This window comes from Salmo salar, unplaced genomic scaffold, assembly GCF_965601325.2.
Source record: "Salmo salar unplaced genomic scaffold, fSalSal1 ptg000152l, whole genome shotgun sequence".
NCBI classification, from domain to species: Eukaryota; Metazoa; Chordata; class Actinopteri; order Salmoniformes; family Salmonidae; genus Salmo; species Salmo salar.
Window position 1 is genome coordinate 2,597,501 of NW_027675323.1, and position 21,423 is coordinate 2,618,923.

General features: G+C 42.2%; 1 protein-coding gene across 1 annotated transcript; it reads right to left on the reverse strand.

Annotated features, from left to right (window-relative positions):
* Positions 1-5,083: 5,083 nt before the first annotated feature.
* Positions 5,084-17,793, reverse strand: LOC123733074 (NLR family CARD domain-containing protein 3-like). The gene is made up of 5 exons (XM_082971083.1): positions 17,678-17,793; positions 13,655-13,783; positions 10,803-10,931; positions 8,517-8,752; positions 5,084-6,888 (listed from the first exon to the last, which is right to left on the reverse strand). The coding sequence occupies exons 1-5, from the start codon at positions 17,743-17,745 to the stop codon at positions 5,084-5,086; spliced, it is 2,367 nt and encodes a 788-aa protein (XP_082827209.1). The 5' UTR covers positions 17,746-17,793.
* Positions 17,794-21,423: the final 3,630 nt, after the last annotated feature.

Below are 21,423 nucleotides of genomic sequence, written 5' to 3' on the forward strand. Positions count from 1 at the left end.
AACAGAGGCTACAACAAAACATGCTAACCTCTCACCATTACCAATAACAGAGGATACAACAAAACATGCTAACCTCTCACCATTACCAATAACAGAGACTACAACAAAACATGCTAACCTCTCACCATTACCAATAACAGAGGCTACAACAAAACATGCTAACCTCTCACCATTACCAATAACAGAGGATACAACAAAACATGCTAACCTCTCACCATTACCAATAACAGAGGCTACAGCAAAACATGCTAACCTCTCACCATTACCAATAACAGAGGCTACAACAAAACATGCTAACCTCTCATTTCTTCAAAAAGCATAATGCATTAACAACATTACAGTTTAGGAGAAATTCAATCATCTTTTAAATATAATACCAATTAATTATAACAAATAAACTCAATACTTGGTTCAAACAAGGATATTACACAAATATACAGTCAATAATACAGTAGAAAAATAAGTCTATATACAATGTGAGCAAATGAAGTGAAATAAGGGAGGTAAAGGCAAATAAAGGCCATGGTGGCGAAGTAAATACAATATAGCAAGTAAAACACTGGAATGGTAGATATGCAGTGGAAGAAAGTGCAAAGTAGAAATAATGGGGAGAAAAGGAGCTAAATAAATAAATACAGTAGGGGAAGAGGTAGTTGGGGTAAATTATAGATGGGCAATGTACAGGTGCAGTGATCTGTGAGCTGCTCCTACAGCTGGTGCTTAAAGCTAGTGAGGGAGATAAGTGTTTCCAGTTTTAGAGATTTTTGTAGTTCGTTCCAGTCATTGGCAGCAGAGAACAGGAAGAAGAGGCGGCCGAAGGAGGAATTGGCTTTGGGGGTGACCAGGGAGATATACCTGCTGGAGCGCGTGCTACAGGTGGGTGCTGCTATGGTGACCAGCGAGCTGAGATAAGGGGGGACTTTACCTAGCAGGGTCTTGTGGATGACCTGGAGCCAGTGGGTTTGGCGACGAGTATGAAGCGAGGGCCAGACCACGAGAGCGTACAGGTCGCAGTGGTGGGTAGTACAGTGGGGAGAAAAAGTATTTGATCCCCTGCTGATTTTGTACGTTTGCCCACTTACAAAGAAATGATCAGTCTATAATTTTAATGGTAGGTTTATTTGAACAGTGAGAGACAGAATAACAGCAAAAAAATCCAGAAAAACACATGTCAAAAATGTTATACAATTATTTGCATTTTAATGAGGGAAATAAGTATTTGACCCCTCTGCAAAACATGACTTAGTACTTGGTAGCAAAACCCTTGTTGGCAATCACAGAGATCAGACGTTTCTTGTAGTTGGCCACCAGGTTTGCACACATCTCAGGAGGGATTTTGTCCCACTCCTCTTTGCAGATCTTCTCCAAGTCATTAAGGTTTCAAGGCTGACGTTTGGCAACTTGAACCTTCATCTCCCTCCACAGATTTTCTATGGGATTAAGGTCTGGAGACTGGCTAGGCCACTCCAGGACCTTAATGTGCTTCTTCTTGAGCCACTCCTTTGTTGCCTTGGCCATGTGTTTTGGGTCATTGTCATGCTGGAATACCCATCCACAACCCATTTTCAATGCCCTGGCTGAGGGAAGGAGGTTCTCACCCAAGATTTGACGGTACATGGCCCCGTCCATCGTCCCTTTGATGCGGTGAAGTTGTCCTGTCCCCTTAGCAGAAAAACACCCCCAAAGCATAATGTTTCCACCTCCATGTTTGACGGTGGAGATGGTGTACTTGGGGTCATAGGCAGCATTCCTCCTCCTCCAAACACGGCGAGTTGAGTTGATGTCAAAGAGCTCTATTTTGGTCTCATCTGACCACAACACTTTCACCAGTTGTCCTCTGAGTCATTCAGATGTTCATTGGCAAACTTCAGACGGGCATGTATATGTATTCTTGAGCAGGGGGACCTTGTGGGCGCTGCAGGATTTCAGTCCTTCACGGCGTAGTGTGTTACCAATTGTTTTCTTGGTGACTATGGTCCCAGCTGCCTTGAGATCATTGACAAGATCCTCCCGTGTAGTTCTGGGCTGATTCCTCACCGTTCTCATGATCATTGCAACTCCACGAGGTGAGATCTTGCATGGAGCCCCAGGCCGAGGGATATTGACAGTTCTTTTGTGTTTCTTCCATTTGCGAATAATCGCACCAAATGTTGTCACCTTCTCACCAAGCTGCTTGGCGATGGTCGTGTAGCCCATTCCAGCCTTGTGTAGGTCTACAATCTTGTCCCTGACATCCTTGGAGAGCTCTTTGGTCTTGGCCATGGTGGAGAGTTTGGAATCTGATTGATTGATTGCTTCTGTGGACAGGTGTCTTTTTTACAGGTAACAAGTTGCGGTTAGGAGCACTCACTTTAAGAGTGTGCTCCTAATCTCAGCTCGTTACCTGTATAAAAGACACCTGGGAGCCAGAAATCTTTCTGATTGAGAGGAGGTCAAATACTTATTTCCCTCATTAAAATGCAAATCAATTTATAACATTTCTGACATGCGTTTTTCTGGATGTTTTTGTTGTTATTCTGTCTCTCACTGTTCAAATAAACCATTAAAATTATAGACTGATCCTTTCTTTGTCAGTGGGCAAACGTACAAAATCAGCAGGGGATCAAATACTTTTTTCCCCCACTGTATATGGGGCTTTGGTGACAAAACGGATGGCACTGTGATAGACTGCATTCAATTTATTGAGTAGGGTATTGGAGGCTATTTTGTAAATGACATCGCCGAAGTCGAGGATCGGTAGGATGGTCAGTTTTATAAGGGTATGTTTGGCCGCATGAGTGAAGGATGCTATGTTGTGAAATAGGAAGCCAATTCTAGATTTAACTTTGGATTGGATATGCTTATAGTGAGTCTGGAAGGAGACTTTACAGTCTAACCAGACACCTAGGTATTTGTAGGTGTCCACATATTCTAAGTCAGAAGCGTCCAGAGTAGTGATGCTGGACGGGCGGGCAGGTGCAGGCAGCGATCGGTTGAAGAGCATGCATTTAGTTTTACTTGTATTTAAGAGCAGTTGGAGGCCACGGAAGGAGAGTTGTAATGCATTGAAGCTCGTCTAGAGGTTAGTTAACACAGTGTCCAAAGAAGGGCCAGAAGTATACAGAATAACACCAATAACAGAGGGGGTCTGATCTTTGTGCCTCTGTAACTTTCTCATTCATCATCATTCACGATTCATTCATGATTATTCATAATCATGGTAGCATCCACATGAATGTAGAAGTGTTCAGAAACATCTTCTATTCTTACTGACAATACAAATGAAGTGACTCCAAAATGACAGGACATTATTCACCATTCAGTTTCTATTAGGAAAAACATCCAAAACACAACCAAAACAAACTGAAAAATGAATTCAACAAGTTAGTAGAATCACAAGCTTGATGTAATCACTGCAGGCATGGAACATGGTACAAAATACTAAACTTATGACTACTTTAATACAATATAAGTGAATTTGTCCGAATATTTAAACCTTTTTCAAATGGGAGAACTACGTACAGAAAGTGCTTTCCTTTCTTATCAGTAACACAGCTATGTATGAAAATACCCTCAAATAAAAGGTGACATTCTGTACTGTCACCTAATATGAAACATTCTATCTCAAATAAAAAATGCTGGAGCATAGCACCATATTTAAAACTGTAAGCTTCACTGTCCAAACACATATGGTGTGGACTATGTGTGCCTGGTAAACACATGTGGATCTGGTGAACAGCTATCACTTGTTGACCAACTACAGGAATACTGACCTCAGAGTCTCCAGTCTGCAGTGTGGATCCTCCAGTCCAGCAGAGAGCAGCTTCACTCCTGAATCCTTCAGGTCATTGTTACTCAGGTCCAGCTCTCTCAGGTGTGAGGGGTTTGACCTCAGAGCTGAGACCAGAGAAGCACAGCCTTCCTCTGTGACTCCACAGCCTGACAGCCTGACAAAGAGATCATCATGACTTCACATACACACTGTTAATTTAACGAGTAGTGTAGAAGGACAATGGCAGATGCATTTGGTTTATTCTCTCAAACAACATATATATTCATATCTTCTTCATCTTAAGTCAAACATGTCTGATATGAACATTGACATAAACCCTCTACATACTTGAGTTTCTCCAGTCTGCAGTGTGGATCCTCCAGTCCAGCAGAGAGCAGTCTGACTCCTGAGTCTCCTGGGTGATTGTAGCTCAGGTCCAGCTCTCTCAGGTGTGAGGGGTTTGACCTCAGAGCTGAGGCCAGAGAAGCACAGCCTTCCTCTGTGACTAGACAGCCTGACAGCCTGCAAAGAGTCAAATCATATTAAAATCACACTGCTATTCTTTGGTGGTGAAAATATATATTTGTTCAACATGTTCAGATAAATCAGTGTCCTGAAACCTGCAATATATATTCATAAATGAATGAATGTATCATTATAAGAAATTACAAATTATGGAAGTATTGCTTGTAGAGAGAAACATGTATTGTACAAATGTTTGGGTTGACTGACCAGACCAGTTTAAAAAGCAGTATCAGTCAAAAGACAGACAGTGAGGTATCAGATTTAGATTGTATTGAGTATACAGTCCACACTATATATAATACTGACCTCAGAGTCTCCAGTTTACAGTGGGGATTCCCCAGTCCAGCAGAGAGCAGCTTCACTCCTGAATCCTTCAGGTCATTGTTACTCAGATCCAGCTCTCTCAGGTGTGAGGGGTTTGAACTGAGAACTGAGGCCAACACTTCACAGGATGTGTCTGTGAGTTTACATCCAGTGAGTCTGCCAACACAGAAGAAATACAATGACAGACAGGTTGTATTAAAAAGTTATTCTCAGCTTTCCTAGCTTACACCGTTATGGTGCACGAATAATGTACAGGCTGTGCATTCATGGCTCAATGCTACAACTTTACTGATCAGTTTGTATTGTAGTTTAAGAGTTTTCAGCTGATAGAAAGTTTAGTCAGCCAATGAAAATACTGTTGTTCCTACATTCAGTAAAGTTTGGTCTGAGGGATAGTCACATGAGTACTTACAGAGCCAGTCAGCCAATGAAAATACTGCTATAACTGCAATTTATTTTGGTGTGCGATATTTACAGTGATACTTACAGAGCTTTCCTGCAGCCTCTCACAGCTGGGAGCAGTCTCCTACGACCCTCCTCTGATGTCTTGTATTCCTTCAGGTCAAACACATCCAGAACCTCCTCTGATATCTGCAGCATGTAGGCCAGTGCTGAACACTGAGCATGTGTGAGGTTTTTGGATCTCTTTTCTGACCTCAAGTACACTTCGATTACATTCTGTACTGAATGGTCTTTCATCTCTATCAGACAGTGGAAGAGATTGATGCACCTCTCTGGGGACATGTTCTTCCTCTGCATCACCTTAAGGGATCGGATTATTTTCTGGACGCTCTCCGGACTGCTTTCTGTCTGTGTCACCAGACCTCGTAGGAGTTTCTGATTGGACTCCAGTGACATGCCATGAAGGAAGCGGACAAAAAGGTCCAGGTGTCCATTCTTACTCTCCAAGGCTTTATCCACGGTACACTTCAGCAGCTCATGCAAGGTTAGCTCTTCAGACACACCTCTAGACTTTCTTTTGAGGAAGGGCTTCAGTGCATCCATGTTCCTGGCAGTGTAACAATGGTACATGTAGACAGCTGAGAGAAACTCCTGAATGCTCAGATGAACAAAGCAGTATACCACTCTCTGAAATAACACAGACTCTTCTTTAAAGATTTGTGTGCACACTCCTGAGTACACTGAGGCTTCTTTGACATCAAGGCCACACTCTTTCAGGTCTTCTTCATAGAACATGAGATTACCCTTCTCCAAATTGTCAAACGCCAGCTTCCCCAGCTTCAGAAGAATTTCCTTATCTGACTCCATGAGCTCCTCTTGATCCATCTCATCTCTTCCATGATATTTCTGGTTCTTCAGGCTGGTCTGAATGAGCAGGAAGTGTATGGACATCTCAGTCAGAGTCGTGGGCATCTCTCTCCTCTTGTCTGTACTCAACATGTGTTCAAGGACTATTGCAGAAATCCAACAGAACACCGGCATGTGGCACATGATGTGGAGGCTCCTTGATGTCTTTATGTGTGAGATGATTCTGCTGGCCAGGCCCTCATCACTGAATCTCTTCCTGAAGTACTCCTCCTTCTGTGGGTCATTGAACCCTCGTACCTCTGTCACCTGGTCAATACACTTAGGGGGGATCTGATTGGCTGCTGCAGGTCGGGAGGTTATCCATAGGAGAGCAGAGGGAAGCAGATTCCCCTTGATGAGGTTTGTCAGCAGAACATCAACAGATGATGTCTGGGTGACATCAGACACCTTTTCATTGTGCTGGAAATCCAATGGAAGTCTGCTTTCATCCAAACCATCAAAGATGAACATAGCTTTACAGGCAGTGAGTTTCTTTGCATTGCCTATGTCTAGTTCTGTGTGGAAGTCATTTAAAAGTCTGAGAAGACTGTACTGGAGATCTTTGATCAAGTTCAGCTCCCGGAAAGGAAGCACAAATATGATCTCCACATCTTGGTTTGCCTTCCCTTCAGCCCAGTCTAGGATGAACTTCTGCACAGAGACAGTTTTCCCGATTCCAGCGATGCCCTTCGTCAGCACAGTTCTGATGCTTCTCTCTTGGCCAGGTAAGGGTTTAAAGATGTCATTGCAGTGGATTGCTGTGTCATGTGAGGTTGGTGTCCTGGATGCTGTCTCTAGCTGCCACACCTCATGTTCATTGTTAACACCTTCACTCTCTCCTTCTGTGATGTAGAGCTCTGTGTAAATCCTGTTGAGGGGAGTTTGGTTCCCTGCTGTTTCCATGCCTTCTATCACACATTCATACCTCCTTTTCAGACTGGCTTTATGGTTTACTATAGCTCTCTGCACGCTGTCATCCACTACAAGGGAGGAGTAAAAGGATGTGTATCAGACATATTCATTGACAGGATGAAATGTGGGCCTGCACAACTACAGTAACTTATATTATCTCATATTATTGTAGTTAACCTGTTATGGCTAGGGGGCAGTATTTTCACGGCTGGATAAAAAACATACCCGATTTAATCTGGTTACTACTCCTGCCCAGTAACTAGAATATGCATATAATTATTGGCTTTGGATATAAAACACTCCAAAGTTTCTAAAACTGTTTGAATGGTGTCTGTGAGTATAACAGAACTCAAATGGCAGGTCAAAACCTGAGAGATTCCTTTACAGGAAGTGGCCTGTCTGACCATTTCTTGAACTTCTTTGCCATCTCTATCTTTTACAAAGGATCTCTGCTCTAACGTGACACTTCCTACGTCTTCCATAGGCTCTCAGAGCCCGGGAAAAAACAGAATGTCGTCATCCCAGCCCCAGGCTGAAACACATTATCGCCTTTCTCAAGTGGCCGATCAAGGGACTGTGGGCTTAGGCGCGTGCCCTGGCTGCCCCCGTCTTTGTGATTTTTCCTCTGTTTGCCGAAAAGGAGATTCCCGGTCGGAATATTATCGCGTTTTTACGAGATAAATTGCATAAAAAATGATTTTAAACAGCGGTTGACATGCTTCGAAGTACGGTAATGGAATATTTAGAATTTTTTTGTCACGAATTGCGCCATGCGCACGACCCTGATATACCATTTCGGATAGTTTCTGGAACACACGAACAAAACGCCGCTATTCGGATATAACGACGGATTATTTGGGACCAAACCAACATTTGTTATTGAAGTAGCAGTCCTGGGAGTGCATTCTGACGAAGACAACAAAGGTCATAACATTTTTGTAATAGTAAATCTGATTTTGGTGAAGGCTTAACTTGCCGGGTGTCTAAATAGCTAGCCCGTGATGGCTGGGCTATGTACTTAGAATATTGCAAAATGTGCTTTCACCAAAAAGCTATTTTCAAATCGGACATATCGAGTGCATAGAGGAGTTCTGTATCTATAATTCTTAAAATAATTGTTATGCTTTTTGTGAACGTTTATCGTGAGTAATTTAGTAAATTGTTAGTAAATTCCCCGGAAGTTTGCGGGGGGTATGCTAGTTCTGAACGTCACATGCTAATGTAAAAAGCTGTTTTTTGATATAAATATGAACTTGATTGAACAAAACATGCATGCATTGTATAACATAATGTCCTAGGTGTGTCATCTGATGAAGATCATCAAAGGTTAGTGCTGCATTTAGCTGTCTTCTGGGTTTTTGTGACATCATATGCTAGCTTGAAAAATGGGTGTCTGATTATTTCTGGCTGGGTACTTTGCTGACATAATCTAATGTTTTGCTTTCGCTGTAAAGCCTTTTTGAAATCGGACAGTGTGGTTACATAAAGGAGAGTCTTGTCTTTAAAATGCTGTGAAATAGTCATATGTTTGAAAAATTGAAGTTTTTGTATTTTTGAGGAATTTGTAATTCGCGCCACGCCTATCATTGGATATTGGAGCAGGTGTTCCGCTAGCGCAACGTCTAGATGTAAGAGGTTAACTACATTTAAATCATATTGAGGTATTGACTTAGCACAGGTCTGCAAGTGTTCTTACTGTTTTCAGAGCCTCTTGCATCATTGGATTCCCTCAGGTGCTGTAGTACAGGAAGTGTTCTGGATCTCTTTCTACACTGAGGGCAGTCATAGTCTCCTGAAGGAGCAGGTTTCTCCCAGTATCTGGTGATGCACTGTCTGCAGAACCTGTGTCCACAGGTGATGGAGACCGGATCCCTCAGAACCTGCTGACACACTGCACACCTGGACTGATCCTCTGGCAGAGTAGACCATCCACTACAGAGATAAAGGAGAGAGAGATACTGATCCTCTAACAGAGTAGACCATCCACTACAGAGATAAAGGAGAGAGAGATACTGATCCTCTAACAGAGTAGACCATCCACTACAGAGATAAAGGAGAGAGAGATACAGAGTAGACCATCCACTACAGAGATAAAGGAGAGAGAGATACTGATCCTCTGGCAGAGTAGACCATCCACTACAGAGATAAAGGAGAGAGAGATACTGATCCTCTAACAGAGTAGACCATCCACTACAGAGATAAAGGAGAGAGAGATACTCATCCTCTAACAGAGTAGACCATCCACTACAGAGATAAAGGAGAGAGAGATACTGATCCTCTAACAGAGTAGACCATCCACTATAGAGATAAAGGAGAGAGAGATACTGATCCTCTAACAGAGTAGACCATCCACTACAGAGATAAAGGAGAGAGAGATACTGGTCCTCTAACAGAGTAGACCATCCACTACAGAGATAAAGGAGAGAGAGATACAGATCCTCTAACAGAGTAGACCATCCACTACAGAGATAAAGGAGAGAGAGATACTGATCCTCTAACAGAGTAGACCATCCACTACAGAGATAAAGGAGAGAGAGATACAGAGTAGACCATCCACTACAGAGATAAAGGAGAGAGAGATACTGATCCTCTGGCAGAGTAGACCATCCACTACAGAGATAAAGGAGAGAGAGATACTGATCCTCTAACAGAGTAGACCATCCACTACAGAGATAAAGGAGAGAGAGAGATACTGATCCTCTAACAGAGTAGACCATCCACTACAGAGATAAAGGAGAGAGTGATACTGATCCTCTAACAGAGTAGACCATCCACTACAGAGATAAAGGAGAGAGAGATACAGAGTAGACCATCCACTACAGAGATAAAGGAGAGAGAGATACTGATCCTCTGGCAGAGTAGACCATCCACTACAGAGATAAAGGAGAGATACTGATCCTCTGACAGAGTAGACCATCCACTACAGAGATAAAGGAGAGAGAGATACTGATCCTCTAACAGAGTAGACCATCCACTACAGAGATAAAGGAGAGAGAGATACTGATCCTCCAACAGAGTAGACCATCCACTACAGAGATAAAGGAGAGAGAGAGATACTGATCCTCTAACACAGTAGACCATCCACTACAGAGATAAAGGAGAGAGAGATACTGATCCTCTAACAGAGTAGACCATACACTACAGAGATAAAGGAGAGAGAGATACTGATCCTCTGACAGAGTAGACCATCCACTACAGAGATAAAGGAGAGAGAGATACTGATCCTCTAACAGAGTAGACCATCCACTACAGAGATAAAGGAGAGAGAGATACTGATCCTCCAACAGAGTAGACCATCCACTACAGAGATAAAGGAGAGAGAGAGATACTGATCCTCTAACACAGTAGACCATCCACTACAGAGATAAAGGAGAGAGAGATACTGATCCTCTAACAGAGTAGACCATACACTACAGAGATAACGGAGAGAGAGATACTGATCCTCTGACAGAGTAGACCATCCACTACAGAGATAAAGGAGAGAGAGATACTGATCCTCTGGCAGAGTAGACCATCCACTACAGAGATAAAGGAGAGAGAGATACTGATCCTCTGGCAGAGTAGACCATCCACTACAGAGATAAAGCAGGGTGCAGTAATTCCTCTAATAAACTCAGTTACAAGAAATTACACATTACAACAACAACAACAACAAACATCTAGTGACGTACCTAAAGGCTTGATGCTAATTATTTAACCCGTCTCCTCCCCTTCATCTACACTGACTGAAGTGGATTTAACAAGTGACATCAATAAGGGATCATAGCTTTCACCTGGATTCACCTTGTCAATCTATGTAATGGAAAAAGCAGGTGTTCATAATGTTTTGTTCACTCACTGTATAAAAGATATATGACATAAACAACAAATGATAAGCAGATGCATTACAGTATGTACTCAGATACACAAAATACATCAGGTTTCAGATCTTGAAGGTTCTCCTCTTCAATAGTAATATCATCAATTCTGACCAGTAACTTACCTGGGGTCAAAGGTCCCTGATCCATTACTAAAATGCATAGGCTGATCCATAGAGAAGTAGCTCTTCATGGACAGATGACTGGGTACTGGAGAGACTGATCTCTGGAGAGACTGAGTTTGCTTGGAGATTCTGAAAAACATAATGAATCACCATGTAACTACATTTCAAAATATATCCAAATTATATATCGATAGATTACATACATTACATAAAGCATTAAAATATATGGCATTACATAAAGCAAAAAACATACACTGAGTGTACAAAACATTAAGAACACCCTCCTAATACTGAGTGCCCCCCCCCCCACCTTTTTGCCCTAAAATTAACCTCAACTCGTCAAGGCATTGACTCTTCAAGGTGTCGAAATCGTTCCACAGAGATGCTGGCCCATGTTGACTCCTATGATTCTCACAGTTGTGTCAAGTGGGCAGGATGTCCTTTGGGTGGTGGACCATTTTTGAGACACATGGGAAACTGTTAAGCGTGGAAAAACCCAGCAGCGTTGCAGGTCTTAACACTAATCTGTGCGCCTGGCACTGATTGATGTGGATTCAACAAGTGACATCAACAAGGGATCATAGCTTTTCATGTTTCAAGGAGCGGGAGTAAACAAAACTGTCAAGGAGGTGTGTAAACAAAACTCCTTAAAAATTTGGCAAGATAAGAAGTTGGGGTATGGGGGACACAAAATACTGATGCCTACATAGAAAAACATTTTGGTTTACATAACTTAAAATGCATTTAATAAATAAATATCTTTAGGGTTACGGTATATTTTGGAGTTTTGGACAATGTTTTCATATGACCTCAATATTCTAAAAGTGTTACTGAGTTAACCTGGAAGCCTATAAGAAATCCTGCTATGCCCTCCAATGAACCATCAAACAGGCAAAGCATCAATACAGGACTGAGATCGAATACAACTACACCAGCTCTTCCGGACGACTATGTGATCACGCTCTCAGCAGTCAATGTAAGACCTTTAAACAGGTCAACATTCACAAGGCCGCAATGCCAGACGGATTACCAGGATGTGTACTCTGAGCATGCGCTGACCAACTGGCAAGTGTCTTCACTGACATTTTCAACCTTTCCCTGTCCGAGTCTTTAATACCAACATATTTTAAGCAGACCACCATAGTCCCTGTGCCTAAGAACACTAAGGTAACCTGCCTAAATGACTACCGACCCGTAACACTCACATCTGTAGCCATGAAGTGCTTTGAAAGGCTGGTCATGGCTCACATTAACACCATCATCCCAGAAACCCAAGACCCACTGCAATTTGCATACAGCCCCAACAGATCCACAGATGATGCAATCTCTATTGCACTCCACACTGCCCTTTCCCACCTGGACAAAAGGAACACCTATGTGAGAATGATATTCATTGACTACAGCTCAGCGTTCAACACCATAGTGCCCTCAAAGCTCATCACTAAGCTAAGGACCCTGGGACTAAACACCTCCCTCTGCAACTGGATCCTGGACTTCCTGACGGGCCGCCCCCAGCTGGTAAGGGTAGGTAACAACACATCCGCCACGCTGATCCTCAACACGGGGGCCCCTTAGGGGTGCGTGCTCAGTCCCCTCCTGTACTCCCTGTTCATTCATGGCTGCACGGCCAGGCACGACTCCAACACCATCATTAAGTTTGCTGATGACACAACAGTGGTAGGCCTGATCACCAACAACGATGAGACAGCCTATAGGGAGGTCAGAGACCTGGCCGTGTGGTCCCAGGACAACAACCTCTCCCTCAACGTGATCAAGACAAAGGAGATGATTGTGGACCACAGGAAAAAGAGGACCAAGCACGCCCCCATTCTTATCGACGGGGCTGTAGTGGAGCAGGTTGAGAGCTTCAAGTTCCTTGGCGTCCGCATCACCAACAAACTAACATGGTCCAAGCACACCAAGACAGTCGTAAAGAGGGCATGACAAAACCTATTCCCCCAAAGAATACTGAAAAGATTTGGCATGGGTCTTCAGATCCTCAAAAGGTTCTACAGCTGCACCATTGAGAGCATCCTGACTGGTGGCATGACTGCATGGTATGGCAACTGCTCGGCCTCCGACCGCAAGGCACTACAGAGGGTAATGCGAACGGCCCAGTACATCACTGGGACCAAGCTTCCTGCCATCCAGGACCTCTATACCAGACGGTGTCAGAGGAATTGCCCTAAAAATTGTCAAAGACTCCAACCACCCAAGTCATAGACTGTTCTCTCTGCTACCGCACGGCAAACGGTACCGGAGCGCCAAGTCTAGGTCCAAGAGGCTTCTAAACAACTTCTACCCCCAAGCCATAAGACTCCTGAACACCTAATCAAATTGCTACCCAGACTATTTGCATTGCCCCCCCCCCTCCCCTATACGCCGCTGCTACTCTCTGTCATCATCTATGCATGGTCACTTTAATAACTCTACCTACATGTACATATTACCTCGACTAACCAGTGCCCCCGCACATTGACTCTGTACCGGTACCCCCCTGTATATAGTCTAGCAATTGTTATTTTACTGCTGCTCTATACTTTTATCTCTTATTCTCATTCATACTTTTTTAAACTGCATTGTGGGTTAGGGCTTGTAGGAAAGCATTTCACTGTATTCGGCGCATGTGACTGATAAAATTTGATTTGATTCAACTTGTCAATCTACGTCATGGAAAGAGCAGGTGTTCATAATGTTTTGTAAACACAGTGTCTTAAAATATATGACATAAACAACAAATGATAAGCAGATGCTTTACAGTATATACTCAGATACACAAAATACATCTGGTTTCAGATCTTGAAGGTTCTCCTCTTCAATAGTAATATCATCAATTCTGACCGGTAACTTACCTGGGGTCAAAGGTCCCTGATCCATTACTAAAATGCATAGGCTGATCCATAGAGAAGTAGCTCTTCATGGACAGATGACTGGGTACTGGAGAGACTGATCTCTGGAGAGACTGAGTTTGGTTGGAGATTCTGAAAAACATAATGAATCACCATGTAACTACATTTCAAAATGTATCAAAATTATATATCAATAGATTACATACATTACATAAAGCATTAAAATATATGGCATTACATAAAGCAAAAAACATACACTGAGTGTACAAAACATTAAGAACACCCTCCTAATACTGAGTGTCCCTCCTCTTTTTGCCCTACAATTAGCCTCAACTTGTCAAGGCATCGACTCTTCAAGGTGTAGAAAACGTTCCACAGAGATGCTGGCCCATGTTGACTCCTATGATTCCCACAGTTGTGTCAAGTGGGCTGGATGTCCTTTGGGTGGTGGACCATTTTTGAGACACACGGGAAACTGTTGAGCATTAACAACCCAGCAGCGTTGCAGTTCTTGATACAAATCGGTGCGCCCGGCAGCAAGAAAGTAAAATAAATAGGTTTTGATTATGTTTTAATGGTAATGGCGACATACAGTGGGGGAAAAAAGTATTTGATCCCCTGCTGATTTTGTATGTTTGCCCACTGACAAAGAAATGATCAGTCTATCATTTTAATGGTAGGTTTATTTGAACAGTGAGAGGCAGAATAACAACAAAAAAATCCAGAAAAACGCATGTCAAAAATGTTATGAATTGATTTGCATTTTAATGAGGGAAATAAGTATTTGACCCCTCTGCAAAACATGACTTAGTACTTGGTGGCAAAACCCTTGTTGGCAATCACAGAGGTGGCTGGCTGAGGGAAGGAGGTTCTCACCCAAGATTTGACGTTACATGGCCCCATTCATCATCTCTTTGATGCGGTGAAGTTGTCATGTCCCCTTAGCAGAAAAAGACCCCAAAGCATAATGTTTCCACCTCCATGTTTGACGGTGGGGATGGTGTTCTTGGGGTCATAGGCAACATTCCTCCTCCTCCAAACAGGGCGAGTTGAGTTGATGCCAAAGAGCTCCATTTTGGTCTCATCTGACCACAACACTTTCACCAGTTGTCCTCTGAATCATTCAGATGTTCATTGGCAAATTTCAGACGGGTATGTATATGTGCTTTCTTGAGCAGGGGGACCTTGCAGGCGCTGCAGGATTTCAGTCCTTCACGGCGTAGTGTGTTACCAATTGTTTTCTTGGTGACTATGGTCCCAGCAGCCTGACAAGATCCTCCCGTGTAGTTCTGGGCTGATTCCTCACCGTTCTCATGATCATTGCAACTTCACGAGGTGAGATCTTGCATGGAGCCCCAGGCCGAGGGAGATTGACAGTTCTTTTGTGTTTCTTCCTTTTGCGAATAATCGCACCAACTGTTGTGTCATGACGTTGGCCTGTGGGTAAGGTTTATGACCCCCCCCCCCCATAAATACCTTTCTCCCCCTCTCTGAATCTACTGAAGGACTTGAATAGCCTGTGTTAAATATAGAGAGTCTTGGAACATCAAACAAATGGGGAAAGGTACCACATATTTTGTTAATAAAACCAGTTGGAAATATGCTTGGGAACGTAATGAGTATGTATGTCAGTTCGGTTGTCATCTGAGACATTATGACTGATGACAGGACGACATAAACTGTATCTGAGAAAGTATACGCCCAGTAGTTATCAGAGTCACATGGAATTGTTATGCAATTGAAATGTTTGATATTGAAAATGTTTGTTAGGAGATGAAATGTAATTTTAGCTTCCGAATGAGAGATTTGGGTTTTCATAAGGAAAGTGCCCTGCTCGATCAGTGGCCCAACCCTGTGAAGAGACAGGGGTTATAAACGATGAAACACCTCCCTCCCCCTCTCCACTATATAATCCTTTGACGAAAAGATAACCAGGTGGTTCCAGTACTTCCGAGTACGGAAGGTCTGTTGGCCAACCCGGCCAGCATCTACGACCAATCTACCGAAGCGCAGCTCAGAGTAAATATTTATTGCATTTTCCTTTTCCAAATGGGCGGTAATTTAGAATGCATAAGATAATGTATTTACGATAGCATAGCTGCTGTTTCTTTGTTCCTAAATCTTCCCGCTCTTTCATTCAAGCCCAACCCCCTTTCCTTTGTGTAACCAGCTTTCATACAGGTTCCGTCCACCAGGGATGTTTTCTGTATGACATCATTGTATTCTGTGTATTTGTAATTCTGTGTGATTAGTTAGGTATTTAGTAAATAAATAATTAAACCCAATTTTGTATTGCTGATTCAACTTGTTAGCCAGGGTTCGTGAAGATAACCAAGAATTTACAACTTTCATTATGAGACTGAAAATAAGACAAGGGTTAACATTGACTGCTATCGATGTAAAATATTACTAAGTATTTTAAGAGTTTATTCGGAAGATAACGGCTCTATAAACGTTCTTCCGTGGTGCCCCCGACTTTCTAGTTAATTACATTTACATGATTAGCTTAATCAGGTAATATTAATTACAGAGAAATCATTTTCTAAGTTAGCATGTCATATCACTTAATCCGGCATAGCCAAAGACACGACAGTTGTCACCTTTTCACCAAGCTGCTTGGCGATGGTCGTGTTGCCCATTCCAGCCTTGTGTAGGTCTACAATCTTGTCCCTGACATCCTTGGAGAGCTCTTTGGTCTTGGCCATGGTGGGAGAGTTTGGAATCTGATTGATTGATTGCTTCTGTGGACAGGTGTCTTTTATACAGGTAACAAACTGAGATTAGGAGCACTCCTTTTAAGAGTGTGCTCCTAATCTCAGCTCGTTACCTGTATAAAAGACACCTGGGAGTCAGAAATCTTTCTGATTGAGAGGGGGTCAAATACTTATTTCCCTCATTAAAATGCAAATCAATTTATAACATTTTTGACATGCGTTTTTCTGGATTTTTTTGTTGTTGTTATTCTGTCTCTCACTGTTCAAATTAACCTACCATTAAAGTTATAGACTGATCATTACTTTGTCAGTGGGCAAACGTACAAAAATCAGCTGGGGATCAAATACTTTTTTTCCCCTCACTTTACGTAAATGCCAACAAAATAACTTTTTGGTCTGTGTGTGTGTGTGTGTGTGTGTGTGTGTGTGTGTGTGTGTGTGTGTGTGTGTGTGGTGTGTGTGTGTGTGTGTGTGTGTGTGTGTGTGTGTGTGTGTGTGTGTGTGTGTGTGTGTTTCAACTATTTAACTGTAGTAGAATGCTGAGAAGGCAGCTAAAATTTTAAATATCGGTTATCGGTATCGGGTTGTTTGGCAAGGAAAATATCGGATATCGGGTTGTTTGGCAAGGAAAATATCGGATATCGGGTTGTTTGGCAAGAAAAATATCGGATATCGGGTTGTTTGGCAAGGAAAATATTGGATATCGGGTTGTTTGGCAAGGAAAATATCGGATATCGGGTTGTTTGGCAAGGAAAATATCAGATATCGGGTTGTTTGGCAAGGAAAATATCGGATATCGGGTTGTTTGGCAAGAAAAATATCGGATATCGGGTTGTTTGGCAAGGAAAATATCGGATATCGGGTTGTTTGGCAAGAAAAAATATCGGATATCGGGTTGTTTGGCAAGGAAAAATATCGGATATCGGGTTGTTTGGCAAGGCAAATATCGGATATCGGGTTGTTTGGCAAGGACAATATCGGATATGGGTATCGGCCAAAAATGTCATATCGATGCATCCCTATTAAACCTGTCTGGTCCCCTTCATCTACACTGATTGAAGAGGATTTAACAAGTGGCATCAATAAGGATCATTGCTTTCACCTGGATTCACCTTGTCAATCTACGTCATGGAAAAAGCAGGTGTTCATAATGTTTTGTGCACTCACTGTATAAAAAAATATATGACATAAACAACAAATGATAAGCAGATGCTTTACAGTATATACTCAGATACACAAAATACATCTGGTTTCAGATCTTGAAGGTTCTCCTCTTCAATAGTAATATCATCAATTCTGACCGGTAACTTACCTGGGGTCAAAGGTCCCTGATCCATCACTAAACTGTACAGGATGATGCATAGAGGAGTCACTCTTCATGGACAGATGACTGGGTACTGGAGAGACTGGTCTCAGAGTTTGGTTGGGGATTCTGAAAAACATAATGAATCACCATGTAACTACATTTCAAAATGTATCAAAATTATATATCAATAGATTAAATACATTACATAAAGCATTAAAATATATGGCATTACATAAAGCAGAAAGACATACACTGAGTGTACAAAACATTAAGAACACCCTCCTAATACTGAGTGTCCCCCCCTCTTTTTTTGTCCTCAGAACAGCCTCAACTCATTAAGAAATGGACACATAAGGTGTGGAAAGCGTCCCCACAGGGATGCTGGCCCATGTTGACTCCAATGCTTCCCTCAGTTGTGTCAAGATGGCTGGATGTCCTTTGTGTGGACCATTCTTGATTCCTACCTGTCTCCTCCCCTTCATCTACACTGATTGAAGTGGATTTAACAAGTGTAACTTAATTGTAACATAATCACATAGGCCTACTGATTCACTTCATCTCAGTTCCACTTGAATCCTTCAGAGTCTATTGATTGCACATACTTCATAGTATGTCCATATGTACAGTTACCAGTCAGAAGTTTGGACACACCTCCTCATTGCAGGGTTTTTCTTTATTTTTACTATTTTCTACATTGTAGAATAATAGTGAAGACATCAAAACTATGAAATAACATATGTGGAGTCATGTAGTAACCAAAAAAAGTGTTAAACAAATCAAAATATATTTTATATTTGAGTTTCTTCAAAGTAGCCACCTTGATGACAGCTATGCACACTCTTGGCATTCTCTCAACCAGCTTTTTGAGGTAGTCACCTGGAATGCATTTCAATTAACAGGTGTACCTTGTTAAAAGTTAATTAGTTAATTAATTTCCTTCTTAATACATTTGAGCCAATCAGTTGTGTTGTGAAATGGTAGGGGTGGTATACAGAAGATTATTTAATTTTACCTTTATTTAACTAGGCAAGTCCGTTAAGAACAAATTCTTATTTTCAATGACAGCCAAGGAACAGTGGGTTAAAACTAGTTAGGGGCTAGGGGGCAGTATTGAGAATTTTGAAAAAAATATGTGGCCATTTTTAACTGCCTCCTACACCAACTCAGAAGCTAGGATATGCATATTATTAACGGATTTGGATAGAAAACACTCTGAATTTTCTAAAAACTGTTTGAATGGTGTCTGTAAGTATAACAGAAACTCATATGGCAGGCAAAAACCTGAGAAAAATACAAGCAGGAAATTAGAATTTTGTGGCTGTACTATCTTTGAGTCATTGCCAATAGAACACACAGTGACAAAGGATTCATTTTGCACTTCCTGAAAGAGCGGGAAGATTTAGGACCAGAGAAACAGCAGCTATGCTATCGTAAATACATTATCTTATGCATTCTAAATTACCGCCCATTTGGAAAAGGAAAATGCAATAACTATTTACTCTGAGCTGCGCTTCGGTAGATTGGTCGTAGATGCTGGCCGGGTTGGCCAACAGATCTTCCTGTACTCGGAACAATGTCTCTGGTGGTAAATTCGATACGTGGTGGTATCTTCGTCTGTTTGTTAGACTGGATCCGTCGTCCGTCCTTTCCTAGCCCACGTCGACAGCGGCTAGGAAGTATCACTTCTGTAGTGAATAAGCTCAAAGTTCATACCATTCGCCATCAAAGCTCACGCCGAGGTTGGCATTTTCTGTACTTGACCTGTGTGTCCTTCTAACGTAGAGGCTGCAGACCTCCCGTACTGGAACTACGTGGTTATCTTTTCGTCAAAGGCTTATATAGTGGAGAGGGGGAAGGAGGTGTTTCATCGTTTATAACCCCTGTCTCTTCACAGGGTTGGGCCACTGATCGAGCAGGGCACTTTCCTTATGAAAACCCAATTCTCTCATTTGGAAGCTAAAAATTACATTTAATCTCCTAACAAACAATTTCAATATCAAACATTTCAATTGCATAACAATTCCAGGTGACTCTGATAACTAGAGGGTGTATACTTTCTCAGGTACAGTTTATGTCGTCCTGTCATCAATCATAATGTCCCAGATAACAACGAACCTGACATACATACTCATTACGTTATCAAGCATATTTCCAACTGGTTTTATTACCAAAATATGGTTCCTTTCCTCATTTGTTTGATGTTCCCAGACTCTCTATATTTAACAGGACAGCAGTCCTTCATAGGGTCAGTAAGAGAGGGGAAGGGAGAAAGGTATTTATGGGGGGTCATAAACCTTACCCACAGGCCAACGTCATGACACTAGCTAACAACCAACATAGATAAGAAGACTACATAGCTAACCAGCTAGCTAGCTAGCTAAAAACCAACATAGATAAGAAGAATACATAGCTAACTAGCTAGCTAGCTGACAGCCAACATAGATAAGAAGACTACATAGCTAACTAGCTAGCTGACAACCAACATAAATAAGAAGACTACATAGCTAGCTAGTGTTGGGATATATTTTCTTAAACTAGATGTGGTGCATAGCTTATGAATACATGAATGTTAAACATAACAGGTTTGTATTGTATTAACATAGATTGAGCAACATATAATAGACGTGACTAACTGGAGGGTTGCTGTGCAGCAGGGGTGTAGGCTGAGTTAGACTCGTGACACACACACACACACACACACACACACACACACACACACACACACACACACACACACACACACACACACACACACACACACACACACACACACACACACACACACACACACACACACACACACACACACACACACAGCCTGGTTGTGAAGCTGCTCAAGGACATGTGTCCGTGAGGAACTGGTAGAGTGGAAAATAACTGTAGCATAAAAACAGGCACTGTCCTTGGGGTTGCTGACTCTCGGGTGCAAACACGAAGATAAGCTGGAAGACAGTGATGCGCCAAGAGGCTGGGACCAGCCTGGGCGCCTGCGATAGGCTGAGCAAGTCTAAACCACGCTCAGCCTCTACTCTGACAGGCCTGCTCTGAGCGGGAACTATCTCTGTCAGAGTATTAAAGAAGAACTTTGTGTTTGAACAGTTAGTTCTCTGTTTGCCCTGCGTGGTGTTACAGGGAACCCATGTACACGAAGATTGCATTTACCATTTATCGCTTGACTATAATAAAAAGACATAGAATATATTCGGTGACTCCGTGTCGCACTTTGTCCTGATACCAGATTTGATTGACGCAACCTAACACTAGCTTGCTCACAAGACTAGCCAAGTTAGCTGCATTGTTGCATGCGATTGGCTGTGTTCTTGGGGATAGCAGAGAGCCTGGAGGACAGTGTTGCCTGTCAAGCATTGTTCAGGGTTTAAATGCCCCTCCAGTGTTTAGCTGCCTAAACTGATAATGAGCTCCAAACACAAATGAAAGCATGATGCCATCAGGAAATGTACCATCCCTTATTGTAGCAATCAATACAAATGTATGCGTTTCCCCACCGTGGGCTCTGCATCCTCAGCCATACTGTCAATCTATCATCGATATGTCCACTCCTAATTATAGAGTTTATCTCGTGTTCTCAACAAAACAACTTTTGTTATTAGTGATCATGAGATAAATAAAGTGTGATCTCAACATAACGTGGGAGTTATTTTATATTCATATGTCCTCTCTGGACATCCTGATGACTAGCGCGCCATATATTCTTATGGATGAGCTCTAATGTGAAGCTAACTGAAGCTGGC